Consider the following 27,237-nt stretch of genomic DNA (forward strand, 5'->3'; position numbering starts at 1 on the left):
AGGTAGATTTAGCTCTTTTAATCGTGTTTCCTATCTGGATTACCCAGGAGGACTGACACCAAATTATGAAAACAGCTGAATCTTTTCCCCCCAGGAAAAGTCTCGCAGCTGCCTCTAGAAACTTCCAAATGTTGTGCTTGTGAGCACATGCACAGCTACTTCAAAATATGAAGGCAGCCAGGAGCAGCTATCCTGAATATATATGTATGGGTTGGGCAACCCAAGGGAAGCAAAACTATGTGTGTGATGATGTAATCACAATAGTGCTGTGACTTGTGTACTTGCATCAGACTTCCTGAAGCAATTATGTAATTAATTGCAGCATTTGGGTGATTAGAACAACCCTGTGACATCACTATGGTTTGCAGTGGTAGTTGCTTTTTAAAAGACAAAAAGAAATGGGTTTGTGCCCCAATACATTTCAAACACCTTGCTTGAAATGGAGAGCTGTAATCTGAACTCTTGGATCCAACTCAGACAGAGATGGCACCTAGGCAACCTTTTTTTTTTTTTTTAATTTGATTTATATGCCGCCCTTCTCCGGAGACTCAGGGCGGCTTACAATGCGCTAAGCAATAGCCTTCATACTTTTGTATAGTTATACAAAGTCAGCTTATTGCCCCCACAACTGGGTCCTCAATTTACCTACCTTAGAAAGGATGGAAGGCTGAGTCAACCTTGAGCCTGGCGAGATTCGAACCTGCAGTAATTGCAGGCAGCTGGTCTTAATAACAGGGTGCTTTAGACCACTGTACTACCAATGCTCAACCTTGATCAAAATGCTGCCAAAGGAAGATGGTATTCTGAAAAGCCAAGTTTCATGGCCACCCAGAAGCTAGAATTTATGGAAAGATGGCCCAATTTGGATGGGCCCATAGAATGTGGCACCTTATAAATCAGTGACTGACTTCATACATTTTACTAAGCTACCATGTAGCTGGTTTGGTTCTTGCTTAATTCAATACCATATAACCAGCCAAATGCGACTTAGTAAACAACTGTTCCACAGGATCAGTTCTTTTATATGGAAAATACAGGACAAGTTATTTTGCCAGTTGTAGTTTCTCAAATGTCCAGATCTTTGAAATGTCTCCTCCCTGCTTCTGAAGTATAAGCCTGTTTAAGACCCTCCTACAGGGATTTGCACTCCAATTTGCAAGCTGTGTGTAATGACAAATAGGAAGGGAGTCAGCTGTTTGAGATCTGAAGGAAACAGTGACCTTCTTGGCTGCTTTTTCCAAAACCAAAAGAATCTTGCAGAAGAAAAACAGGGCTGGCGGCTGGAGCTTGTTTCTTCAAGATTTGTTGTTGTTGTTGTTCTCAGGTCCAAAGATGACAAGAAGCAACTGTTAAAAAAAAGGTGAGTATTGCGACAAGTTTTCCTTTTCTTTTCCAATCTATTTTTGCCTGTCATGATTTCAAAATATTAATCAAATCTGTACCAAGCATCTCCTCCCATAGCTGCCATTATGAAATATAATGTATAACTTTAGTTCCTTTTATTCCTGTAATCCTATTGACAAAATGTGTCAATTAATATTCACTATGTGGATAGTGGAAAAACATTTATATCAAAAAAAAAAGTACAGTTTTAAAGAAGTGTGCATGTTATGCACTGGAAGGACTAATTAATTTTAGATGCTTCAGAAGTTTTTATTTGTTCTGAGAAAAACTATGGAATGGGAACATATCCGGAAAATTGAATAAGGAATAATGTTGCAAATTGTATGTTGATGGGGTGTTAAAACTTGTGTTCATCTGCAGTTATAAGTCATATTCTATTATGTATGTGCTTATTTAGAAATAAATATCTTTATGATGGTCCTTGACCAACTGTTACAATAAAAAACAGTATTCTGTGCAGTTATAAATACAACATTTTTAACAAGAGTATAAATCCCTTGATACATTAAATAAATAAATCCCTAACAAATTATTTACTGCTACCAAAAGGAATCTCCCACCCTTGTGTAATATATTGCTAAATAAGATAATTCTTACAGTACGGTGGAGTAAACGGCATAGATGCAAAGATAAAACTAAGTAAGGGCTATAAAAGGGTGAGCAATGCTCAGGCAAGTATAGCAGAGAGATATTTATTTATGAGGAAAAAATAAGCAGATTATTGTATTTTACAGAGCACATTGTTCTCACAGTAAGAAATATAAGGGTTTCTTAGAAGAGCTGATCATCATTTCATTCCTCTAAAAGTTTCTGATGAAGAAAATAAAACACTTTTAATAAAGTATCTTCAAAGATGAATTCTTAAATTGGACCATATATATCTTCTGTGCCTGGGAATTTCAGAAGTTCCGAGAAGCCACAGAACAAGCCCATCACTCCCTGAAATCCAGTCAGAGTGGCATCTATGTAGTAGGTGGGTATGTAAATTTACCAAATAAACAAATCCATCAATCTAACTTCACTTCCTGATGGACCGTAATCATACCATGAGAAGATCTCATGGTTTGCTCTTCAGTATGTTGCTTCAGGGAAGAGCAGAGGTACAAGTTGGAATTTCTCACATCTGATTCCAATTATTAACAATTAACTACGTCAATTCCCAATACAGGAATCTGCTTCTCTATCGCGCAACAAATGGGACCAGAAATAGAGATCTGTTTCAAATTAGTCAAACAAAATATTTTTTTCCACTTCGTTGCAAGCCCCTCTTCTTGACAAAGCCATATCTATGTATCTACTGCCTAAGCTTGAAATAATACATCGAATTTCACAGCAGGCAAACCTTCTGAGCTTCAGCAAGGTAGTTATTTTCATTTGCCTTTGGACCAGATTACTTAAATCATTTTAAAAATGATATTATGGTCAATAATTATGTCGACCATATGTCATAGTTTCAAACTTTTTTAAAAAACAGAAAGAATCCATGTTTCGACCTTCAGAAACCACATATATTAGAGACGGGCTAATATTTAAAATTTTAAAATGCCTCGATAAGAAGAACCAGTTAGGACAAAGATTACTACCTGGACATCAGCAGTTGCCTTCTGTTTTCTATTCTGCAACTATTCTGTTTATATCCATACCATATATTTGTGGCCTTGCATTACTGTGCTAAAACTGCCACTTTCATTTTTCTAATTAGAATCAGAATCGGGCTCTTTTTCACCCCAAGTTCAAGTAAGCACTGAAGTTCTGAAATGGAAGAGGCTACTTCATCACAAATGGTAGAATCGGCAGTACAAGTAATCCTTGATTTACAACAATTCATTTAGTGACTGTTCAAAGTCACAATGGCACTGACAAAGGGACTTACGACTGTTTTTCACACTTGTGGCTATTGCAGCATCCCCAAGGTCATGCAATCAAAATTCAGACGCTTGGCAATTGACTCATATTTATGACTGTTGCGGTGCCCCGGGGTCATATGTTCACTCTTTTGCGAACATGTGACAAAGTCAATAGGGAAGCCAGATTCACTGTATGATTAACTTAACCACTACAGTGATTCACTTAACCGTTGTGGCAAGAAAGGTCGTAAAATGGGGCAAAACTCACAACAAATGACTCGCTTAGCAACATAAATTTGGAGCTCAATTGTGGTCCTAAGTTGAGGACTACCTGTATTTCCTGCTCCTAGTCCCTCCCTTGCTATTCAACATCTGCACAGCAGATTTTTGTAGAAGGGATTCCCAAGAAGCAATTTAATTGTAAGAAGCATACTTAGAGCTTCTGAAACTCTTTGGGGAAAAAGAAAGGAACTTTATAAGTCCATTCCCATACCCCTATCATTTTGAAAAAAAACTTTTTATTTTTATTTTTTACAACTGTCAAGCTTGAAATTCCTCCCGAGAGCTACCAGGATGTACCTTTTAAGATGTAATCAGGATGTAATCAATAATTCAAATTCAGGACTTTTAAATCTACTGCATATTCCCATCACTCTTTATAGTTTTTTTCTTATGTAAAAAAAAAAGAAGATAAATGAACAGGATAACCAAAGGCAGTATCTTGTGATTAGTAAAACTAGAAATCAAATATTTAAAATAAAAATTTAAAAAAATTGGAAGAACCTAAGTCTTCCATTTTAGGTATGGATCGTGCCATATTTGGTTGATTTGGTCTTGTGGAACAAATCTGGTGTTCTAACAAAGCACATTTTTGCGTACAAATGTAAAACCAAGCTTATATCCAGGAGGCTGTCATGTTAGCTGAAAGAGATTAATGTTGTACTATTTTAAAAAAATTCCTGGGTAATCTGACATCACTTAAAGAATTTTAAAAGGATGCAAGATCAAACAAAGGTTACTATAAATATTTTAAAAGTATTGAATCAACAAACTTCATGCCTAAATGGAATTTTCTCAGAACTAAGAGTCAGGTGGATTGGTGGTTTTACCCATCTACCCTCCATAAAAAAGAGGGATAAAATTAGGAAACATAAACCTAGATGTTAATATATTACTATGAGGAAAAAAATTCTGACATTCCAATATTTATCTTTGGAGGACAGAAGAAACAGGAATTAAATCACTCTGATGGACTGTTTTGGGTCCATGAACCAACCTGGATTAAGTCACCCACCTTTTCACTTTTTTGTCATTTCTGCCTTGTGGTTTTACCTGGCATTTGCTGCTTTTAACACAATGTCAAGATCAAAACATTTCAAAGAGGCCTCTTTTATATTGATGATGACAAAGATATAATTTAAAGAACTGGCAGACGACAGCACGCCAATGCCAACTTGTCTTTTCCAATTTCAGGGAAGAGATTGACAAAATTTTAGGACTGGGAAAATGATATAATAAAGTTCAAAGGTGGAATATATTATATTCTTTTTTTTTTTATTTTAAAAAACAAACTTTATTAAATTTAAAAATATTTTAAAAAAGAGAAAATATACAAATTTTCTCAATCATAAAATTACATTTTCAATCCACAATTACACTAACAAACTAAATACATGTGATTATATAAACACATATATACAAACAGTGACTTATTTACCTATTCTATCTATCTGACGGTGCATTCTTTATTGATTGAATTTCCCCTAATTCTTATCTTTACCCTTTTTTCCTTTGGTTTATCCACTTATACCATCTATTCCATACTATAAAATATTTTGAGTCTTCCTTGTCTTTTAATTCTAGAGTTAATTTATCCATTTCTGCGCATGTATAAATTTTTTGAATTACTTCCTGATCTGTTGGCATACGATCTGTTTTCCACAATTGTGCTAATGCCAGTCTGGCCGCCGTAATTATATATAGCGTTAAATATTTTATGTCTTTTCTAATATTCCTTTTTATCATGCCTAATAAGAAAACTTCTGGTTCTAATTCAGTTTCTTGATCTATTATTTCTACTATCCATGTTTTTTTTTCCAATATTTCTTTATTTCTGGGCAAAGCCACCAAACATGGAAAAAAGTACCCTGAGCTTGTTTGCATTTCCAACAAACAGGATTTACATTCGGGTACATTTTTGCTAGCCTCGAGGGAGCTAGATACCATCTGTACCACATCTTATAATGGTTCTCCTTATATGCTGCCGATTTTGTCATACTATAATTATTTTCCCATACCCTCTCCCATTCTTCTAACTGTATATTATGCCTGATGTTCTTTGCCCATGCTATCATCTGTCCTTTAACCAGTTCTTCTGCCAAATCGAATTCTAATAAGTATTTGTAAATTTTTGAAATTAGTTTTCCTTCCTTGGATTCTAATAATTTATCTAATCTTTTTGGTTTGGGGTCTATTCCTCCCTCCTCTTGGTCTTTTCTGTATCTTATTTTTATTTGTGAATATGGCCACCAGTCTTTTAATATTCCTTGTTCATTAAGTTCTTCCCTTGTTTTCAATACTCCTTGTGAATCTAATATTTCTCTGTATCTTAACAGTTTTTGTTTTACTAATAAATTGGGATGAGTTATTGCTTCTATCGTTGATAACCAGCCAGGAACTTTCATATAACGTTTGCTTTTTATCTCTTGCCATATGTCAATTAATGATTTCCTAATAATATGGTTATTAAAATACTTAAATATTTTATTTCTGGGACTCCATAAAAGGGCATGCCATCCCTTCATTAAATCGTGACCCTCTAAATTTAATAATCTTTGATTTTCCAGGGTTACCCATTCTCTAATCCATGTTAAACTTGAGGCTTTATAATATTTTTCCCATGCCGGGAGTCCCAATCCGCCTCTAGTTTTGTCATCTTGTAATATACTTAATTTAATTCTTGATTTTTCCCCTCCCACACAAATTTTGTAGTTATTTTATCCAAATTGCTAAAAAATGTCTTATCTAATTTTATTGGGATTGTTTGGAATAAATAAAGGAGCCTTGGCAGTATATTTGATTTTATTGCTGCAATTCTCCCCAACAATGACAATTTTAATTTTCCCCATTTTTCCAAATCTTCTTTTATTTTTTGGACCAAAAGTCCATAGTTATTCTCTTTTATCATTGTACTTCTGGCTGTCATATTTATCCCTAGGTATTTCACTTTTTTGGAATATATTATATTCATGTCTGTAAAAAAAAAAAGCAGTGTATGTTTATGGGATTATGTTAGTTATAACAAAACTAACCAGTCAGGATAGGCACATCTAACTCATAGTAGTTGTCATTCAGTTTATGATCCCTAGTGGATAAAGGTAAAGACAAAGGTTTTCCCTGCCAGTCACTAGGGGGCGGTGTTCATTTCCATTTCTTAGCAGAGGGAGTCAGCTTTGTCCAAGAGGTTTCTGTGGTCATGTAGCCAGCATGACTATACACCAAGGTGCAAGGAATGCTGCTACCTTCCCACCAAAATGGTACCTATTTATCTACTTGCATTTGCATGCTTTCGAACTGCTAGATGGGCAGGAGCTGGGGCAAGAACAGGAGCTCATGTCATCGCATGGTACTCAGGTCTCAAACCTAACCTGTCAACTTTCCAACTGACAAGCTCAGAGTCTTTAACCGCTGAGCCATCCATTAACTCTGTGGATCTGATAAAGATGCAATAAAAAGAAAGCTTAGTTACTACAAAACTAAAATTAAAATTGGAGAAAGAACTCTGATTTAGTCACCGTCAGTGGAACACCTGGCACTATCAGTTAATATAAAACAGAAACCACTTCATAGTTAGCATCTATATAGCTTTTAAGTATTCAAACGATATCACGGGATTATCTAACTGTAATCCTTATCAGTTATGATAAATCAGTGCTTTTAAGTCTCATACAACAGATGGAAGGATGGAGACTGAAAGAACAAACCTCGCTCCCTTGCTCTTTCATTTATAGAATTCATCAGAAAGAACAGGAATCAAATGAAAGATTTTTTGAGCCAACTGTTCAGGGGTGAAATGCTCCCAGTATGAACCGGATCACCCGATCCAGTAGCGATGTCGGCGGGTGGTTCAGAGAACCGGTAGCAAAAATCCCTGCCCCCCTCCCGAGCCCATGCCCAGCTGAGCCACACGATCATCAGAGGCTTTTTTTTTTTTTACTTTTAAAAGCATTTTTTTTTACAACCTCTTCACCACTGCTCATGCACAGCCAGCAAACCGGTAGTAAACTGGTTCAGATTTCACCACTGCGACTGTTGTCACAAATCGGGTATGAACAATGATCTTGCTTTGTCTAGCTAGCTAGGCTCCTTAATTTTTTAGTCTAAATTGTTAACATAGTTACATGTTCACTAGGACTTGATTTGTTGGGTTCACATATTATGCTCAGACATAAGTCATGAGTTGCCAACCACAGGGGGTGACTTCACCTAATATTCTAAGCCAAAACCAACACACACTATGACCTAGAGTGATATGTGAACCCTACTCATTGAATCTGGGTATTTCTACATGGTTTATTATCCTGTCACTCTCTCTGCATGCTTTAAATGTATAGAGGATAAAGTTGATACTGTTTAAATGATTAACTAGCAAGAATTCTGTGCTAAATGATTCCAGCTATGTACTCTTAATTCATAACCATAAAGAGTGGTTTGTTGGAGCAGACTAACATTTTTTTCATTTAGACTATTTTAACAGTTCTGATAGCCAGAAGATGAATTTTTAAAAAAGATGGTAAGTGATCCATTTTCTACCCAATGTTCTCTTTTAAATATTTATAAAACAAGCCATTGTAATCTATGCATACAGTACATTTTTGGAAATAAAGCTCTTGAAATCAATGGTCTTTGCATCACTCTTTCTCTATAGGCTATAATACTTCTTTGCCAAGCATACAGTAGGTAACAATGCCTATTTATTTATTTGTTTGTTTATTATAAGGAAATTTGACATAGGAGTTCAATATTCCTGCTTCAATTGTTCCAACGGAGCTGCCCACCACCCCCGCAAATGAGATTCCCATGTTGGAAAGGTTTCTACTGCAACAATTATCTCTGTTCTTGAGATTTGTGGTGCTCTTCTCACTTATTTGATCTAGAACAAACGAACAATATTTGTGAAAGTATGAGGCTTTCACAAATGTTTACGCTGTGGCTTGTTTTAATGGGTTGTGTTATGTGTCATTTTGGAGAGTGGAGAGCTGTGACACAGTTGGAGATGCAGCAAAGCATTTAAATGCAATGATTCTGAATGCCCTGGGTAAGAAATTTTCCACTGCTTATGCCAAATAAAGCTATTGCTATTTTTGGCCTGAGATAGCATTCCATCCTTGTCATACTCTTCTACTCCCCCACGCTGTCATACCACAAATCCTCCAGGAATAGAATTAAAAACTCAGTTCTCCATCGCTGGTTCATTTTTACCCGAGAAATCTGCATTAGTAATAACTCTCATGGATGTGCTTATATATTTAGACAATAGTATCTGCTATTTGAATGCCATTCCCAGTCCAGTTCAGCACAGATCTGCAGGCAGGGACAATAAAAAAAAAGCAGTTTTTTTTTCTCCCCCAAGCAGATGGTAAACATCATGCAAGCCGTACCCACCCCCCATCCCGAAAAAGATCAGTTAGAACAATTGACCAGTGGAATGGCTGGTCTTCCAGAAGTTGTGGGTGCTCCAAAACTGGAGGTTTTTAAGAAGAGATTGGACAGCCATTTGTCTGAAATAGTATAGAGCCATGATGGTGAACCTATGGCACACGTGCCAAAGATGGCACACAACACCCTCTATGTGGGCATGTGAGCTGTCACCCCAATTCAGCTCCACCACACATGTGCACACACCTCCTGGCAGCCAGCTGTCTTTGGGTCTCTGCCGCGCATGTGCGGGGTAGCATGGTGCTGCAGGAGGTCAGCACAGGCATGCATGGGGCGCATGTGGGTGTGCAGGATGCTGTGGGGGGGCCACACGTGCATGCACGGGAGGAGGGGCGCATGTGGAGGACTCTTGTGCGAATTGCATTTTGGGGGTTCGGCCGCACGCACATGCATTTGCATCCATGCGTGCGTGCTTTGGGCACTTGGTCTGGAAAAGGTTAGCCATCACTGGTATAGGGTCTCCTAGTTGAGCAGGAGGTTGGACTACAGGATCTCCAAGATCCCTTCCAACTTTGATGGCACTGAAAAAAGTGATTTCTGACTGATCCTTGCACTTGCAACTGCCGCAGTGAACCCTGTGATCACATGATCAAAATTTGGGCAATTGTCAACAAACACATATTTATGAAAGTTGCACTGTTCCAAGGTCACCTGATCATCTTTGTGCCCTTCCTAGGGGGCTTCTAACAAGTTAATCTTGTCAGAATATTAACAAGTGAATCCAGGAAGCTGGATTTGCTTAATCAGCATGGTGATTATGCAACAACCACCTTGCTAGGGTTATGGAAGTTCCAGTTCCCATTGTCGTAAATCAAGGATTACCTATATGTGCATGAACGTTTTACTTTTCTTTGTAAAACTTTGAATTACCCATTCAGGAATAGGAAGCTGGATTTAGTCTCTTCTCCTTTCCAGCCCAACAAGGAATGGTTAGTGTAGGAAGAATTATCCTTCTGGGTTCAGCTCCAAGTGGGGAAAAAGACACTGGAAACATGGAGACTGCTTGGAAAGATGGTTAAATGGTGGACAGGATCACCTGGTTTGAGTTCCTGAACAGAAAAAGGGATGAGATACAGCGAGTCCCTGGGTTTCATGCTCTCTCTGGCTTTGAACTTCCTAGGGCCCAGAAAGAGTATCCTGATTGGTTGTCAGACTTTCAGGGGTTGGGGGTCTTAGCTAGCCTTGCTGGCTGATGTAATCTTCCCAGGTGCCATGTGGTGAGTTTCTGTCCTAGATGGGTCCCATTGTGTTAGTTTCTGTTGCTATTGTGTTGCAGATGATGGTCCATTGACAAAGATTGAGTTTCTGCCTTTGGCCCATTAACAAAGGATGGACAAAGCAAAGGGAGCTGCTTTGTCTTTAAAACATGTTTCTCCATTTCTCATACAGGGAAACATAATATTCTGCCTTTTTAATATTTCCTAAAATATTTCATTCTTCTAGGAAAGGAGTGGGTGCTAACTTCTACAGTTGGAATATAACTTAAAATGCAGGTGAGGGTTCCTTGCGTGCCACATCCTCTCCTTTGGGAGAAAGAGAGAGAGAAAGAAGGAATTGGACTTAACAGGGAACTTAGATATGAAATAGATAGTAGTGAAAAACAATGTAAAATGTTAATTCACAATAGCAATAGCACTTAGACTTATATATCACTTCACAGTGCTTCACAGCCCTCTCTAAGTGATTTACAGAGTCAGCACATTGCCCCCCCTCAAACAAACTCGGTCCAATAAATACCATACTACAGGCAGAGGTGGGCTGCTAGGTGTTCTCAGGGGTTCGGGGGAACTCTAGCTAAGATTCTATGCAATTCAGAGAACCCCCAAATCCCACTCCTGGCTGGCCCCGCCCCGCCCACCCCTCCCAGGAGTCCCCACGCGGCAGGTAAGTGCAGGGCACTCACAGAGGCTTGGGGAGGGTGAAAAACGGGCCTACTGAAAGTTTCAGGAAGGCCAGTTATCGGGCCGTTTCTGGCCTCCAGAGGGCCTCTGGAGCCTGGGGAGGCTGTTTTCGCCCTCCTGGAGGCTTGAAGAAAGCCTCTGGAGCCAGGGGAGAGCAAAAACGCCCCCACACCACCACCATGGTGAAGGAGGCCGACTAGGCCATGCCCACCCAGCAACCAGGCAGAGAACCCCTTGCTAAAATTTTTGAAGCCCACCCCTGCATACTATAGGTCATTGCAGAAGAAAGTAAAACTGAATGCCCACAAAATGAGAAGAGTTATATATCGTCATACATCATGTTAAAAATTGCTGAGTAGAATTATTAAAACTGAAATAAAATAGTGAGTTCAGGCAATATCCAGACAGCACTAGCATATGACCAGTGATTTAATGCATGGAGAAAAATATAGAAATAAAGAAGTATCAGTAGAAGACTACAAAGATGGAAGAAAGGTTTTCATTTGGTTGATTTCTTCTAAGGCATATTTCAGAGCACATCCCTTTGAACCAGTTTACACACCTATGCTAAATATGTGAAAGGAGTTTCTTGGGGTTTTTTTCCAGATAGTTCTTTTTTAAGCCCATAACAGACCCTATGCATAGTGATATTATAATAGTGAGAATTCAATGAATCCAGCAGATGCACTTGTGATCAGCTTCACTGGGAATTCTTTTGGGTTCTGTTTATTTCTTCATTCTCAGGAACCAGGAACTAATTTTAGCAAAGTTCTTCTGGTCCAGTGGGCAAATAACGAGACTAAAATAGCTTGCCTGCAAACCTCTGAAGATTCTGTTGTATCGTGAAGTTTGAATGTTTATCTAAAATGTGTTTTTCTCAGTTTGAACAGGCCAAAAATATACATGTGTGGGTGTGTTGGGATAAGGAAGATTTGCAATGGACTGATAATAAATCTTTCTAGAAATGCATTTCTGAAAAATATCCAGAAATGGGGGCCGATGTCTCATGCTACTTCCCCAAATAGCAATCTGCCAATCAGTTTTCTATTGATCTTGGTTGGTCCTATTGAAGATCATTTAGCACCCATAAAGAATCCTCTGCTTAATGTTAAAAACTGACAAGTTGTATAATTTTTATATTTTAAAGGGACTAGCCGGGGTGGGGGTGGGGTGATTGAAAAAGACAGACTAAATCTGCTGAAATCATCAATGAGACTAATGAAGATTTAAAATTGTTCCTTCCTCTGTATTAGAACTTGGGGGGAGGGGTTTGACTCATTGTGACTGTGCAGAACTTCCAAAATTGAGAATCTTGTTCTTGCAGCCATATTATTTCATTGATACGTGCCTTGTCTTTCCATCTGCAGCAGCATCAAAAGGCTTAAAAATGGCCAGTGTTCAGTCAAACTGCTTTCACTGCAAGGATTCACTTTGTGGAAAACGATACGTCATGAAAGAAGGAAACGCTTTCTGTGTGAAATGCTATGACAGCTGCTTTGCTAACTTTTGTGAAAAATGTAAGAAAGCCATTGAATGTGACTCAAAGGTAAGCACTGACTAGTTAGTTTCATGACCATCTATACTCCCACTGGGGAAAAAAAATACCCAAAGGCTCATCTATCCAATTATTATTTGTGATGTGAATCTTTTCTTCTGTAATAATTTGGAGATTCTTCTTAATGGTACTCTTATGTTAATACAGAAACTGATGAAACTTAGATTGTCTAAACTGGAATCTTCCAGCTTCATGGGTTCATTTTCAGCATGTTTTAAGTCAGCAGGGAACAGAAGGTTGTTATCATTTAGTATTTAAAACTTTGGAAACATTTGATTTAATTTGGGTAACAAATTTAGCACTGGAGTACACAATCATTTTTTCTGTACTATCTGATGTAGATGTACTAAATGAAATAACCTGCAGATTAGCAAACTGCTACTAGTGTGACCCTGGATATCTACTTTAGCACCTGGCAAATTTAGCATCCACTTTTATTTTGTTGGCAAAAATTGCTAGCAACCTGGTAATTATTAGGGAGTCATGCTTCTAATATTCATCTTTACTTCCAAATGTATCTCTGGACCACAGAATAACACATAAATGTTAATACAAATGAACAATAAACATGGATGGATGTTTTCGTTGGAAGCTTTCGATCTGTCAACAAAGCAACAGAAAGCTAAAGTTGGCAGAAGTGATAGGGACAATCCTGGAAGAGGACAGGGACCTGCAGGTAACAATTTCACCAGTTGTCCCTGGGTGAATGTGTCTTCTGATTGGCTACATCACAAAAACCACTACATTTTGAATAGGCAGGATCTTTATGGCAGAGTACAGAATATCAACATCTTCTTGATATTCCTAAAATATTCCCTGACTGCACAAGTCTGCTTATTCAGAATTAAGTAGAATTTGGATAGCTGCAAATTTCACCTTTTTATTTCTTAGGTATTGTATCACTTGTCTAGTATGATTGAACTCTTGTGAACCCCAACCAGTGTGGCCAATAGTGAGAATAATGAAAGATGGAATCCACACCCCTGTCCTGAAGACCATCTGCTGCTGATAGTCCAGCAGTGTCCATTATAAAAATTTAAAATAAAGATTTATATCTAATATTGCTGGCACAGAGATAGAGCTTCATTGTGACCTGATAAAGATGTTTTTATATTCAGTAATATATAATCCATTGACACATTAATATACAATCCAATTAAAAGAAAATATTACTTCCACTGTATACACATAGATTAAGATCTATAGATTTTATGCAGACACAAAGGCAAGTATGTGATTAAGCTTCTAGAGAGATACAGAGAATTTTAATGGTTCGTAGATTCCCTACAGATCAGATAGGATTGGTTTCATCCTTCATCTGACTGCAGAAGCTTTAGAAAGATATAAAATAGTTGTATTAACTTCAGTGCAACATTTTAGCTCCCTTAGTATCCCCCTTTTTTAAAAAAAGTATTTGTTTTATTCTCACAATTTATTCCATAATGATAACAGCATTGATTTTCTTTTCTATGCGTGGTTTCATTCAATTGATAAGATCAACCAAACCTTTAAAATAAATTCCACTGACAAATAGCTAGTGAAAAATGACTTCCTTTCCCCTATATTGCCAATGGTCTCTATTTGACTGCAAAGATTTAAAGGGAGTTTCACTAGAAAATAAAATGACATTCATCATTTTTATGTTTATAACATTATCTACGTGAGCATGATATCTAAGAAAAAGAAAGGAAGAGAAAGGAAGAAATTGATGTCTTTGGTTAAAAAAAATACTGTACTTGCTAAATGATAATTTAATTTTTTGATATATCTCTTATATCTTGCAGTTCCAGGAATAGGGCAAGCCTGAATACACTAACTATATCTTTGGAGGGTTTTTTTGGTTTCATCTTTCCTCAAAGTATCCTTCAATAATTCCTTCCTTCCTTCCTTCCTTCCTTCCTTCCTTCCTTCCTTCCTTCCTTCCTTCCTTCCTATAGTTAATTATTAGCAGTTATCATCAAGGAAGGGAGGCATCTTCAATAACTCCATTGAGTCTCTCTAAACATAAATGCACATGTTTATACACATACACATACATTTACCTCTTGTCTCCTATATGCACATAGACAACAGCCATAGCAATGAATAGCTGCCTTGATAGCCCTCTAAGTAAAAAGGTGGTATCTAAATTGAATAAATCATAATGAATTACAATTGCAAAATCATCAAGTGAAATCGGACAGCGAGGAAAAAATCTAGGTGATACTCTGCATGACAAAAGTTCGACCCCTAGAATTTCCAGAAAGCTTTGGAGAAGAAACCTTTGGAACTCGATGCCCATTAGGAGCAAAGTAACTGAAACACAAATTATATTCTGTGAATCCTTAGTGGCCAAATTGAATCAGAACTACCCTGGATAACTATCAAGATCTTCTCTATTTCTTTTTCTTTTTTAATTATGTTCCTCATACAAATTTTGTCAGATGATCCCAAAAGTGGGATCATCCCAGTTTCAAGTGGCAACTGGACTTTCTGGTTTTTCTTTGAAGACGTTTCGCTTCTCATCCAAGAAGCTTCAAAGAAAAAATACCAGAGAGTCCAGTAGTCCCTTGAAAAAGCACTTTTGGGACAACCATGACTGAGAATCTCCATAGACATTTGTCAGATGATGTTGAAGATGATAATATCTATTATTTTGCAGATTCCACTGGAGTCTATAGGGTAGAACCACCCAAAACATGTCTGTATATATAAAAATATAGTGCTATATATAGTACATTTATAAATGAACTCAGTCACTTTACTATCTGAAGCAAGGACAAAAGTCTTATCTCACACTCCATGCATTAAAATTGACCAGACCAGCTCTATTTCAGCACTGCAACAACAAAAGAACCAGAATGAGGGCAGAAGGTTAGATTAAATGGTGTCAAGATGTTGTGTGGCTGTTCTTCCATTTCCTTCCTCTCTTAGCCACCAACCATCAGCTGCTCAAGGCAAAAGCCTCACTCTGCCTAACAGCTGATTGCAGATATTTTAGTTCTGCTCTAGCTCTGCTGCAGAGGCATATGTTCTTCATGAATCCTTTGCAGGGAAAGTACTACTGTATTTTTCAGAGTATATGAGACACCTTTTCCCCCCAAAAAAGAGGGTGAAAATCTGAGTGCGTTTTATACTCTGAATGTAGCCCCGCCCAGCTTCTCAAACGGAGGTTTCAGAGGCAGAAAAAAAAGCAGGAAAAAAAGGGGGGGAAAGCAAGGCACAGCGCTCACAGCCAAGGAACCTGTTGCTAAAATTCACCTCTGGGAACAGCTGATTGGGGATATTTTGGGAGACCGATCCACCTGCCAATCAGCTTTTTTCTTATTTTCCTCCCCAAAAACTAAGGTGCATCTTATACTCCAATGCATCTTATACGGTAATTTAAACCATAAAATCATAACAAACCTAAAGATATACAGGTCATCATCAACTTACAACAGTTCATTTAGTGACCATTCAAAGTTACAACAGGAATGAAAAATGTGATTTACGACCGTTTTTCAGAGTTACGACCTTTGCAGCATCCCCATGATCATATGATCAAAATTCCAGATGCTTGGCAACTGGTTCATATTTATGACCATTGCTGTGTCCCAAGGTCTTGTGATCACTTTTTGCGACCCTCTGACAAGCAAAGTCCATGGGGAACCCAGATTCACTTAACAACTGTGGCAAGGAAGGTCGTAAAATGGGGCAAAGCTCAGTTAACAAATGTCTCATGTAACAACAGAAACTTTTGGCTCCATTGTGGTTGTAAATCAAGAACTACCTATATAGTAAACTACTGATTCCTTTGCAGCCCAGATTCACTTAACAATCCGGTTATTAACTTATCAACCGCAATGATTCACTTAACAACTGTGGCAAGAAAGGTTGTAAAATGGGGCAAAGCTCATTTAACAAATGTCTCACTTAACCACAGAAATGTTGGGCTCCATTGTGGTTGTAAGACAAGGACTAGCTGTACAGTAGACTACTGATTCCTTTGCAGACCATGGTACAAGTGCAATCTGCAAGTGTTCTCCTTGTGAGAACATCAGAAGGAGAAGAAAAAAAAAAGAAGAGGAATAAAAGACAGGGAAATTATCTTCTTTCGGGTCATTGTTAAACAATTGGTGTGAAGTCCGAGAGCTCATAGTTTTGTTCAGTTGGAATCAGAGTAGCCAATGCTTTTTTTATTATTCACTCTCTCCAAGGATTTTGCTTATAAAGGCTGCCACTGGCATGAAACGTGCTTCAAGTGTGCCCAATGCCACCACTCCCTGGTTGAGAAGCCTTTTGCAGCTAAAGACGAGCGCCTGCTGTGTACAACTTGTTATTCTAATGAATATTCATCTAAGTGCTTTCACTGCAAGAGGACTATTATGCCTGGTAAGATCATAGGGAGCTGGAGATGGGCATTCCTTAATGGAGATAAATAAACGAAAAGGGTGGGATGACACTTGAACCTGGAGGCTTTGATTCATGGAAATTGGTAAGGGGGAAAAAAATCTGATGGGGGAAGGTTTCTTCCAAGGGCTTCTCCTTTTCAGGCAAATGCTTCATTATATGTGCCCTGCATAGACCATATGTTGCTGTAGAAATCAGCTATTTCTTTTCCATCCCATGACCTATTAATAATTCTTCATCTTTCAAGCATTTGGGATGGGTAAGTATAATGGGAAATGATTGCCGGTGTCTCTGTAAAATGTGTCACTGCTGATATAGTCTCCACTACATCAGAACCATAGAGTTTTGTAGTCCCTTTTCTTCTTATAGAACTGTAATTAAAATTATTCTTCATTGCAGTTCTCCCCACTCTTCTTTTCCACTGGTATCACTGTTTCTTTCTCAAAGTGCCCTCTCACATTCTGTATGTATGTATGTATGTATACACATGTATGTGTGTATGTATGTGTACGTGTGTGTGTGTGTGTGTGTGTGTATGTTTTTCTTTCTTTTTCGTAGGTTTTATGTGTATGTCTCTTTAGCCAGGGTCTACCTACGTAAACCAAGATATTATGCAGCCCTATTATATATTATTATATATATGTAGGTCTTTGGTTATTCGGGTTTTCTCCCGCGTAAAATTGAAAGTGTCTTGATGACGTTTCGACGAAGTCTCATTCGTCATCTTCAGGCTGGTGTTTTCCTTTGCTCCTAGAATCCTTTGCTCATAGAAGCACGAAGCTGAAAACACCAGCCTGAAGATGACAAATGAGACTTCGTCGAAACGTCGCCAAGACACTTCCAATTTTACTCGGGAGAAAACCCGAATAACCAAAAACCTACATACAAACACCCGCGAAAAACTCAGAAAACTATATATATAGATATATATCAATTTTCTTACTTCTTCGTAGGGTTTATGTGTGTTTTTCTTCAAGCCAGGCTACTGATCTGGCTAGAAGAAAAACATATATATAGATATAGATATAGATATAGATATAGATATAGATATAGATATAGATATAGATATATACACTGTGTGTGTGTGTGTGTGTGTGTGTGTGTATATGTATATGTATATGTATATGTATATATGTATATGTATATGTATATGTATATGTATATGTATATGTATATGTATATGTATATGTATATGTATTGGTGTATTCGGGTCTTCTCCCATGTAAGATTGAGAGCACTTTGGCAACGTTTTGGCAGAATCTCATCTGCCATCATCAGGCATATGCAAGGGGTCTTCTTACACAGGAGAAGACCCGAATACACCAAGACTTGCATACCTGTACCCTGTGAAAATCTACGAAAACAAATACACACACACACACACACACACACACACACACACACACATTTATACTTACATACATTCACACACTACCTACACTTTAGAGTTGTGTTGTCCCATTATTGTCACTGAAGTATACCAAACAGAAGTGGCTGATACTAGAATGCCATGTGATGTCCTTTCCTTAAAAAAAAACTCTGGGAGACTAAACACTGCTTGCTGAAATCTTGGTTTGTGTGTGTGTGTGTCTGTGTGTCTGTCTGTGTGTTTAATCGGGGTGGGCTTCCAAAATTTTAGCAAGGGATTCTCTGCCCGGTTGCTGGGTGGGTGTGGCAATGGTGGGCATGGCCTAATTGGCCTCCTGCACCACAGCAGGGAGGGCTTTTTGCCCTCCCCAGGCTCCGGAGGCTTTCCTTGAACCTCCAGGAGGGCGAAAACAGCCTCCCCAGGGTCCAAAGGCCCTCTGGAGGGCGGAAATGCGCCTGTTTCTGGCCTTCCTGAACTTCCAGGAGGCCCATTTCTGATTTCTCGCCCTCCCTGAGCCTCCGTGCAAGCCCTGCATCCAAAACAGGCCACGTGGGGAGTCCTGGGAGGGGAGGGCCAGCCAGGAATGGGATTTGGGGGTACTCTGAACTGTACAGAATCTTAGTTAAAGATTCTCCCAAACCCCTGTGAACCCCCAGCAGCCCACCCCGTGTTTAATCCAAATGGTTATGATCCATTCCTTCTGTCCATAAAGAAAAGGCTACTTTGCTCACTTTGACTTTATTTCAAACAATAGATGCCCAAAGAATCGGAAATAAGAACCCAGTAATTATAAAATATATATCCCATCCTATAACAACCCTTCTCAAAAACTTGCTAGTCAAGAATAGTCTTCAGTGGAAACCTCTGATTACTAAGAGAGGAGAAACGTGATGAAATCCTGCTTTTTGATATTTATAATTGTATTTCCAATTTGTGCTTTTCTCATTGAGATATTTGTGTAGGCTCACAGTTTCCCTTAGCACAGCACCTGCAAACTCATATTCAATAACAACACACTAAATCTATTCACCATTGTTCTTTGGCTGCATTTTGTTATTTGCTTTATCACTTCCATGCTTCGATTAACCAGTTTCAGCCATCCATCAGGTCAGTGATAAGCACATTATTAACTTTTCTTATGTTGATTTAGATTAGGAATACTGATATATAAACACAGAGGCAGATCTCAGTTTCTAGCATATCCACAGCAATTCTTCCTCTTGTTAAATGAATAAAATGAAGAAGAAACTCATGGAAATGTGTCTTGCCACAGGTGTCTTTAGTAAACCTAAAGATAATACAGTACTGAAGCTAAAATGAAGTCATTCTGTACTGACTCAATTTGCAATGCTTGTATCTTTAAAAAGGTACTTAATTCACTCACTGATTAGGAACACATTGATTTCACTATGCTTATATTCAAATTATTCCATATATAAGAAAACTATTCTAATTGTCTTTCTCTAATTGTCTTCCTCTGCTTTGCAAAGTCTCCCTCACATAGCAATTTCAAACAATGATTTTTCAATTCCTTGAGGCAATGATGCTGTAAAGTTCCAATTATCTGATGGTAAAATATATATTTAAAATACTACTTATCCTATTATTATGACATTATTCACTGGTGCATGGCCCTAGCTCACAGTGTTAATAGGGCCAATCCTATGGACTCTTCAAATTATCATTTATTTGGAAGTTTTAATTGCTACCATGGACATTTCAATTGTGATTACTGTATTTTTGTTTTACTATGGATTTGTTGTTAGCTTTCATGATTCTGTCTAAATTGGCAGCATATAAATCTCAGCATTAATTTCACCATGTGTCCACACAATTGTAATTGCAAAAAGGTACCACCATAGTGGTGCTTTGGAAACTCAAGTGGTATAGTTAAAACACCAGGCTGAAAACTAGGAGACTGAGGAAATTATTCCCGCCTTAGGCACAAAACCAACTGGGTGTTCTTAGGCCAATCATTTCTCTCAACTCTAGGAAGCAGGCAATGACAACCTAAAATCTTACCAAGTAAACTACAGGAACTCGAAGGAACCGATGCATATTTGTGTGGATGTATACAATATATATGTGGATGGATGGATGGATGGATGGATGGATGGATGGATGGATGGATAGATCGATCGATAGATCGATAGATCGATAGATGATAGATAGATAGATATGAGAGAGAGAGAGAGAGAGAGAGAGAGAGAGAGGGAGAGAGGAGGAGGGAGAGGGAGATGGATACAGATTTTTGAAGAAATTTAAAGAAAGTTACTAGAAATATGTTGAAGCAAACTTCATAAACTGTAGGGCCCTCATATCAACAAATTATTTGTATATCCTGTGATTAGTTTGTGAAAATCTTTACAATGCAAAAGAAATCTTGACAGAAAGTGTTTATTGACAAATTTGTGCCCTTTGTGATGTGATGCTATATGCAACTGGTAAAGAAAGAGTACCTCAATACAGGTAGTCCTCAACTTACAACAGTTCCCTTAGTAACCATTCGAAGTTACAAAGGCACTGAAAAAAGTGGCGTATGCCATTTTTCACACTTATGACGGTTGCAGCATCCCCATGGTCATGTGATCAAGATTCAGATGCTTGGTAACTGATTCATATTTATGACAGTTGCAATATCCTGGGGTCCATGGACATGTTTTTTGTTCATAAACAGTGAACAAAAAATCACTGTTTATAACCTTCTGACAAGCAGAGTCAATGGGGAAACCAGATTTACTTACTTAACAACCGTGTTACCAATTTACCAACTGTAATGATTCACTTAACAAATGTGGCAAGAAAAGTCATAAAATGGGGCAAAACTCATTCTCACTAAGTGAGAAAACAAATTTCTCACTTAGCAACATACATTTTGGGCTCAATTGTGGTCGTAAGTTGAGGACTAACTGTACTTCATCTTTGTTTCAGTGGATTCAGTAAAAAAAAAAAAAAAGAAAGAAAGAAGAGCTGTTTGCCAGGAAAGTAACTGGGATTACAATTCAATTTGCAGGTTCTCGTAAAATGGAATTTAAAGGCAATTGTTGGCACGAAGCTTGCTTTGTTTGCCGGTACTGCCGGCAACCACTAGGAATGAAACCTTTGATTACCAAGGATGATGACAATTACTGTGTACCCTGTTATGAGAAGCAATTTGCACAATATTGCTACTCCTGCAAAAAGGTAGTATGGGAAATGAAAATAAGAGCAGGGAGCAGAGAAGGGATGAGTCGTACAGTGGCCTTGCAGGCATTCATTTAAAAAGTGACTTTTACTGGGGATAAACTCTATGAACACAGTGAGAATATACTTATTTGTCAGATATATATATATATATACTGTATATCCTACTTTCTGTTTGGACCTCAAGGAAGCGCACATTTAAAAATATATATTTATGTTTGTTTAATAAATATTCTTCAATAGGTGATTTACAATGAAAGAAATCCAAAGAGATAATTGGAATACAACCCAGGGGTGAAATGTAAAATTTGTTACTACCGGTTCTGTGGGCTTGGCTTGGTGGGGGCGGCCATAATGTGACTGGGTGAGCGTGGCCAACTTTTTTTTTTTTAACTTTTCAAAGCATTTTTTCTAACACTTTGAAAAGCCTCTGTCGATCAGGCAACTCAGCTGGGATCGTCAGAGACTTTTCAAAGCATTTTTTTTTACCACCTCTTCGACCAAGAGGTTGCAGAAAAAAATGCCGCAGGGATTTTTGCTACCAGTTCTCCGAACCACCCGCCGCCATCGCTACCGGATTGGGCGATCCAGTCCGAACCGGGAGCATTTCACCCCGATACCACCTCATACAATAAAAGCAAATAAAATACAGATGAAAACCACCATGCGAACTGGACAATAACCGGCTTTATGCCGGTTGAAGCTGCTACGGTATAATTTATCGACATCTGGAGCATTGTTGCTTCCTCAGCACTACCCTAAAGAGAAGGAAAAGGGAGATATTAATTGAAAAAGGCTTAGTTCTTCAGACACTGTGATACAGATAGTCCTCATTTAGCAACCCCAAATAGCAGTTGTGAACAACTGGCAACATAGTTATTAAGCAAAGCAGTTGCTAAGTGAACCCACCATTGTCCTTATGAGCTTACTTCAGCTTTCCTTTGCAAACCTGCAAAGTCATAAATGCAAGAGATGGTTGCAAAGTTACATTTTCAATCTGTTTGTATCTACAAACGGTTTCTAAACGAGGTGGTCACTGAACAAGGACTGCCTATAGTGCTTTCCTCAATATTCTCATTATCTCTTTTTGAAATTTGATCAAGCGGCAGTAATAACTACTTATCTTTCCCCAAAAATAAGATCCTGTCTTATATATATATATATATATTTGCCATCAAAAAAGGCACCAGGTTTTATTTTGGGGGGAGGGATGTTATCCACTGATGCACCTCACTTGCGTGCATTGCCCCCGGCCTCCTTTTAGCTGTCAGAAGCCTTTAGGATAGTTGTAGCCACGCCTTGCACACCTCAGCCCATTTCTTCTGCAAGCCAGCAAGGCTTTCCTGAAGGCCTGTGTGGCCAATAACAGAGCTCTGGATCGATCCAGAGCTCTGTTATCGGCTGTAGCGGCCTTCAGAAAAGCTCTTCTTCTGCTGGCTGCAGAAGAAATGGGCCGAGGACTGGCTGCAACTAGGGCAGCTCCACTACCCTCACCCTAGCTTAATTTTTACCCATGCATCCGGGAGTGAGCAGGGTCTTAATTCGGGCTCATTTTGGGCGCATGTGTAAAAATCAAGCTAGGACTTACTTTCTGAGTAGGTCATATTTTCAGGAAAACACAGTATTTAATGTAATTTTGGTACAACCATATGTCAATCCATCATTTTACACTAATGATATTTTCTCATATACTAGACGGTCACCAATGGTGGGGTGACTTACCATGACCAGCCATGGCATAAGGAATGTTTTCTATGTACTGGATGTAAGAAGCAACTTGCAGAACATCAATTCATGTCCAAAGATGAACTTCCTTACTGCCTGGAGTGCTTCAGAGGACATTTTGCAAAGAAGTGTGTGGCCTGCACCGAACCCATTACTGGTGACTGTTCTTAATCTTCTTGCATATAAGTAACTTCAATGTTGACAGTCCTGGGAGAAATAAATTTGTTCTAGGCATAGCTGGCATTTGCATTCCTTACTTCATGAAAGCATATGAAAGATCAGATAGCAATGTCACAATTTTCCATCATGAATAAGACTAAATGATATTCAGGCTAGATAGAAAGTGATCTGAAATATGTGGTGGCACTAGAAAACATGATTTTAATCTTTTCATTGTATCTGACACCACAACATTGCAGGTTTAATTACCAACAGGTTGGAATTTGGAGTGGAAAGGGATAAGCACATTCGACTGAATTACTCGCTGGAGGAAGAGCAGAATTGGGGAAAGAAGAAAAAATGTTGCTGCTTTTACTGGAGGAGGGAGGGAGGGTCTGGGTTGGGCTGGGCTTCAGTTAACCAGTTTCAGCCATTTATCATGTCAGTGCATGGGGGGATCCATTGCTGAGATAGCAAGCAGGTTTTTCCCTGTGAATGTGGGGAGTTCGTGGCAAAATGCCTAAAAATAATTCTTTTTTCAGAATCTGTGCCTCTAAAGAGAAAAATGAAATAATCAGGCATTTGAGAACATAGTAATTCAGGGTTGGATCATATGTTTGCAAAGCCAGAAGACCAAAACAACAAAAGAAATAGAAGAAAAAACTCTGCTTATTAGAGTCTAATCAAAATCTGCCAAAAGCCGCATGCAATCCCAACATCTCATTTTTTGCTTTCTCCTTTTAGCTCTTGGAGGAGGCAAGTTCATCTCGTTTGAGGAGCGCCAATGGCACAGCGACTGCTTCAAGTGCAGCCAATGCGCCTGCTCCCTGGTGGGAAAGGGCTTCCTCATCCAGGAAGATAAAGTCCTCTGCAGCAATTGTGGGTCTTCTATATGACTCAGGAGCTCTTCAAGGTTGCTCGTCCCTTCCCCTTCGTTATTTTAGCCATGCACATAATTGTTCACTAGTCAGAAAGCCATCTAAGAAGATTCATAGTTTACAACCCCTGCATCCAGTATAGCTACTTTCCATATCATTCCGAACATAACAAGAGCCAGAAAAAGTTTGCGGTCATTGTGTTTTTCTTGTAGTAGAGTGCACTCTGCTGTTAGGAATCTGAGTCTGTACATGATCGTGCTAAAATTCTCAGTGAATAAGTTTACGCAAGAGCTGTGTTGCAAGGGGAAAAAACCCTTCAAACTCTCCAACAGTACAATGTTTTTTCATTGCGTAACACATACCTGTAAAAGTATATCTTGGCAGGCAATTAAGATTCAATGGTTTATTTTTGTTGGCTTGCTTACTTTAGAAAAAACTAAGAAGAGAGGAAGGATTATAGTCTGCTGCCAGCAAAGCAGGGCTGAAATGCTACCAGTTTGCACCAGTTCGGGTGAACTGGTAGTAATAAAAGCTACCGGCTCGGGCAAACTGGTAGTAAAAAAAGTGCTACCAGTTCGTCCAAACTGGTATTTCCGATGATCAGCTGTGCCGTGTGATTTATATTCACTAGAAAGCACGAAATCCTGCTTTCTAGTGAATCTAAATCACGCGGCACAGCTGTTCCCCTCCTCGCTATTCTACTTACCTTTTTAAGCCTCCTTTTTCCACACTGCGTGGTAGCCCCTGTGGTGCTCATGTGTGTGCAGCGTGCATTTGGTGCACACTACATGCATGCGCACACAGTGCACGTTTGGCACGCACCGCACATGCATGCACCACGAGCCAGTGGCAAACCTCGGAGGATTTCACCACTGCACCAAAGGTATCATTCTAAGATTACATCCCATAACTATCCATAAAAATATTAAAAATGCAGACTGTCATGTAGTCATTCAAATCTTTATTCCTCCTCCCAACACACCCCACTCCCCAATATATGCACAGAACTAAAACTGCTATTATCCCGAGGAACAAAATCTGAAGTTCTTAGACTATATGTCAATCCTCAAAGGCTTTGAAGGTGACCTCCCAGACTCTCTTCCAAAGTTGTCACCAAACTGCAATTTTAGGGGAACTGAAAGAGAACATTATTAAATACACAACTAAAGGGGAAATCGCCTTAAGTTAATTAATTTGGTTGGATATGCAGCTGTAGCATCTCATTCAACAGCCAATGAGGCCGCTTGTCCTGGGGGAAAAAAATTGTGCAGTGCAGAAGTAGCATACTGTATTTGGAAGCATATACATGATATCGTTTGATTGGCTTTAGCTTAGTTGGCTATGGAAAGGCTATTGCATTTAGTATACATCATATATTTTTTTCTTCTAATGGAGTTGTCGAATATGAATTAGCTTGATGGAAGAGGAAAAACACTTAACATGAAGAAAAACAATGGGTATCATCCCTGAATGTGTAAATTCTGCTGTGATAGTTAGCCTGCTGTATGTGCATGTCAAGATCTTAAACTCTAGAATTTATTCACATAATCGAAACCTATAACAAATTATACCTGGTTGACTTTACTTTAGCTGTTGTTTTATGAGTAGCTTGGGCCCTTTAGAAGCAGAGAAAGAGTATCATTAGAATAGTTCAATCAGGATGTGACTAAGGCATGAATGATCAGGAGCAGAGCCTCCCAGTTCCAGAAATGGGCACAATTGGTGTACAATATGGATTGGGGCAGATGTCCTCCTGGCCACAGTTACCTCCTGCTTCTCAGGCAGGAATTGCGAGTACTCCAAATTGCAAAGAGTTCTGTCTAAACAAAAGTACTGCCATCCACAACTAAAAATGAAGTGTCATCAGATCCAGGGAAGTTTCTAAAACCAGAACCACAACCAGTCTTGTTTGGGTTTAGGATCCAGATTCTTACAGCTTTCAGACACAGGAAAAAAAAATGATGGTATCACTTGTTTAGTTCATGATCGAGGTATATAGCTAGGTATCATATGATACCTGATGATACCGTGTTCCCCCCAAAATAAGACCCTGTCTTATATTTTTTTGAACCCTGAAATAAGCGGTTGGCCTTACTGCCATGTGCTCAAAAGCCCGATTGGGCTTATTATCAGGGGATGTCTTATTTTGGGGAAAAACAGGGTATTTAAACATGTGCCTATGGATAACATCACCCAACAGTTTTATATAGATGTTAAATAAGAATAGGGAAAAAGTTGAGCTCTGAGTCATCCTGCTTTGCAGAGTATCTAGAGTTGGACCTTACCCACACCAGTGACTGAAGCCAGAGTTGGAGAAGAGAGTTGGATCACTAAAGCTCCTCCCATACTGTCCCAGTTCCTCAAGCTGGTCCAGAAGGATACCATGATCAGAAAAACCAGAAAGATACCGGAAGATCAAAAGGGCCAGAATGAATGCACTTTTCCCACTTCGAACCCTGCAAAGATGATCAATCAATGTGATTAATGCTATCATGGTACTATCACTCAACCTAAAACCAAACTTAAAATGGTACAGATAGTTGGCTTCTTCCAAGTCTTCAACGGCTATAGGCCCACCATCTTTTCAGCAAGATTCTTACCAAGGAAAAATTGCAGACCTGATGGAAATGGATCCCGTTTTATTGGATCCACTGATGGTTTATTGAAGAGAAGGCAAAGCACTGCTTGCTTCAGAGCTGATGGTTGTTTTCCATAGGGAAAGGAGCAAAGAAATAATAATTTGAGTGCTGGTATTTCATTTTACACAATTGTATTTTTATTGACAATGCCAGTTTTGCCCGTTAAGGAGTCGTGCTTTCTTTTCAGGTTATTTTAGATAATCTTTCCTGACCCACAAGGGGATGCAGTAGACAGCAAGCGGTGTCATCAAAATAGTTGTGTTCCATTTTTTATTAACTATATGAAATACATATTTTATTTTACTCAAAATAGCATCACACCTTTTTGCACCTGTATGCATCACCTGCCCCCCCACTTTGTACAAACCCTGCTTACCGTCTCCAGCTGCCTGCTCTTCTGTCTTCCCACAATTTCCCCTTCTTAACAACCCTTTCGTTAGCAAAAAATAGAAGTAGGTTGTGAAAGCTAAAAATAAAAATCACGGATA

At 38.7% G+C, this 27,237-nt stretch overlaps 1 protein-coding gene across 5 annotated transcripts; it reads left to right on the plus strand.

Moving 5' to 3' along the window:
- Positions 1-923: 923 nt before the first annotated feature.
- On the plus strand, positions 924-27,237 carry FHL5 (four and a half LIM domains 5). Of its 5 annotated transcripts, none has more exons than XM_060689123.2 (7): positions 7,519-8,043; positions 10,413-10,462; positions 12,238-12,416; positions 16,604-16,778; positions 21,179-21,348; positions 23,044-23,230; positions 23,977-27,237. In XM_060689123.2, exons 3-7 carry the CDS (start codon positions 12,258-12,260, stop codon positions 24,126-24,128), a joined length of 843 nt encoding a protein of 280 aa, XP_060545106.2. In that variant the 5' UTR covers positions 7,519-8,043; positions 10,413-10,462; positions 12,238-12,257; the 3' UTR covers positions 24,129-27,237. The 5 variants fall into 5 exon arrangements, with proteins under 5 accessions (XP_034264919.2, XP_087738713.1, XP_060545106.2 ...); XM_060689124.2 differs by lacking the exon at positions 7,519-8,043 and adding an exon at positions 8,102-8,341; XM_034409028.3 differs by lacking the exons at positions 7,519-8,043; positions 10,413-10,462 and adding an exon at positions 924-1,360.

The sequence above is a fragment of the Pantherophis guttatus genome, chromosome 1 (assembly GCF_059756535.1).
Source record: "Pantherophis guttatus breed Tessera chromosome 1, ASM5975653v1, whole genome shotgun sequence".
In the NCBI taxonomy this organism is placed as follows: domain Eukaryota; kingdom Metazoa; phylum Chordata; class Lepidosauria; order Squamata; family Colubridae; genus Pantherophis; species Pantherophis guttatus.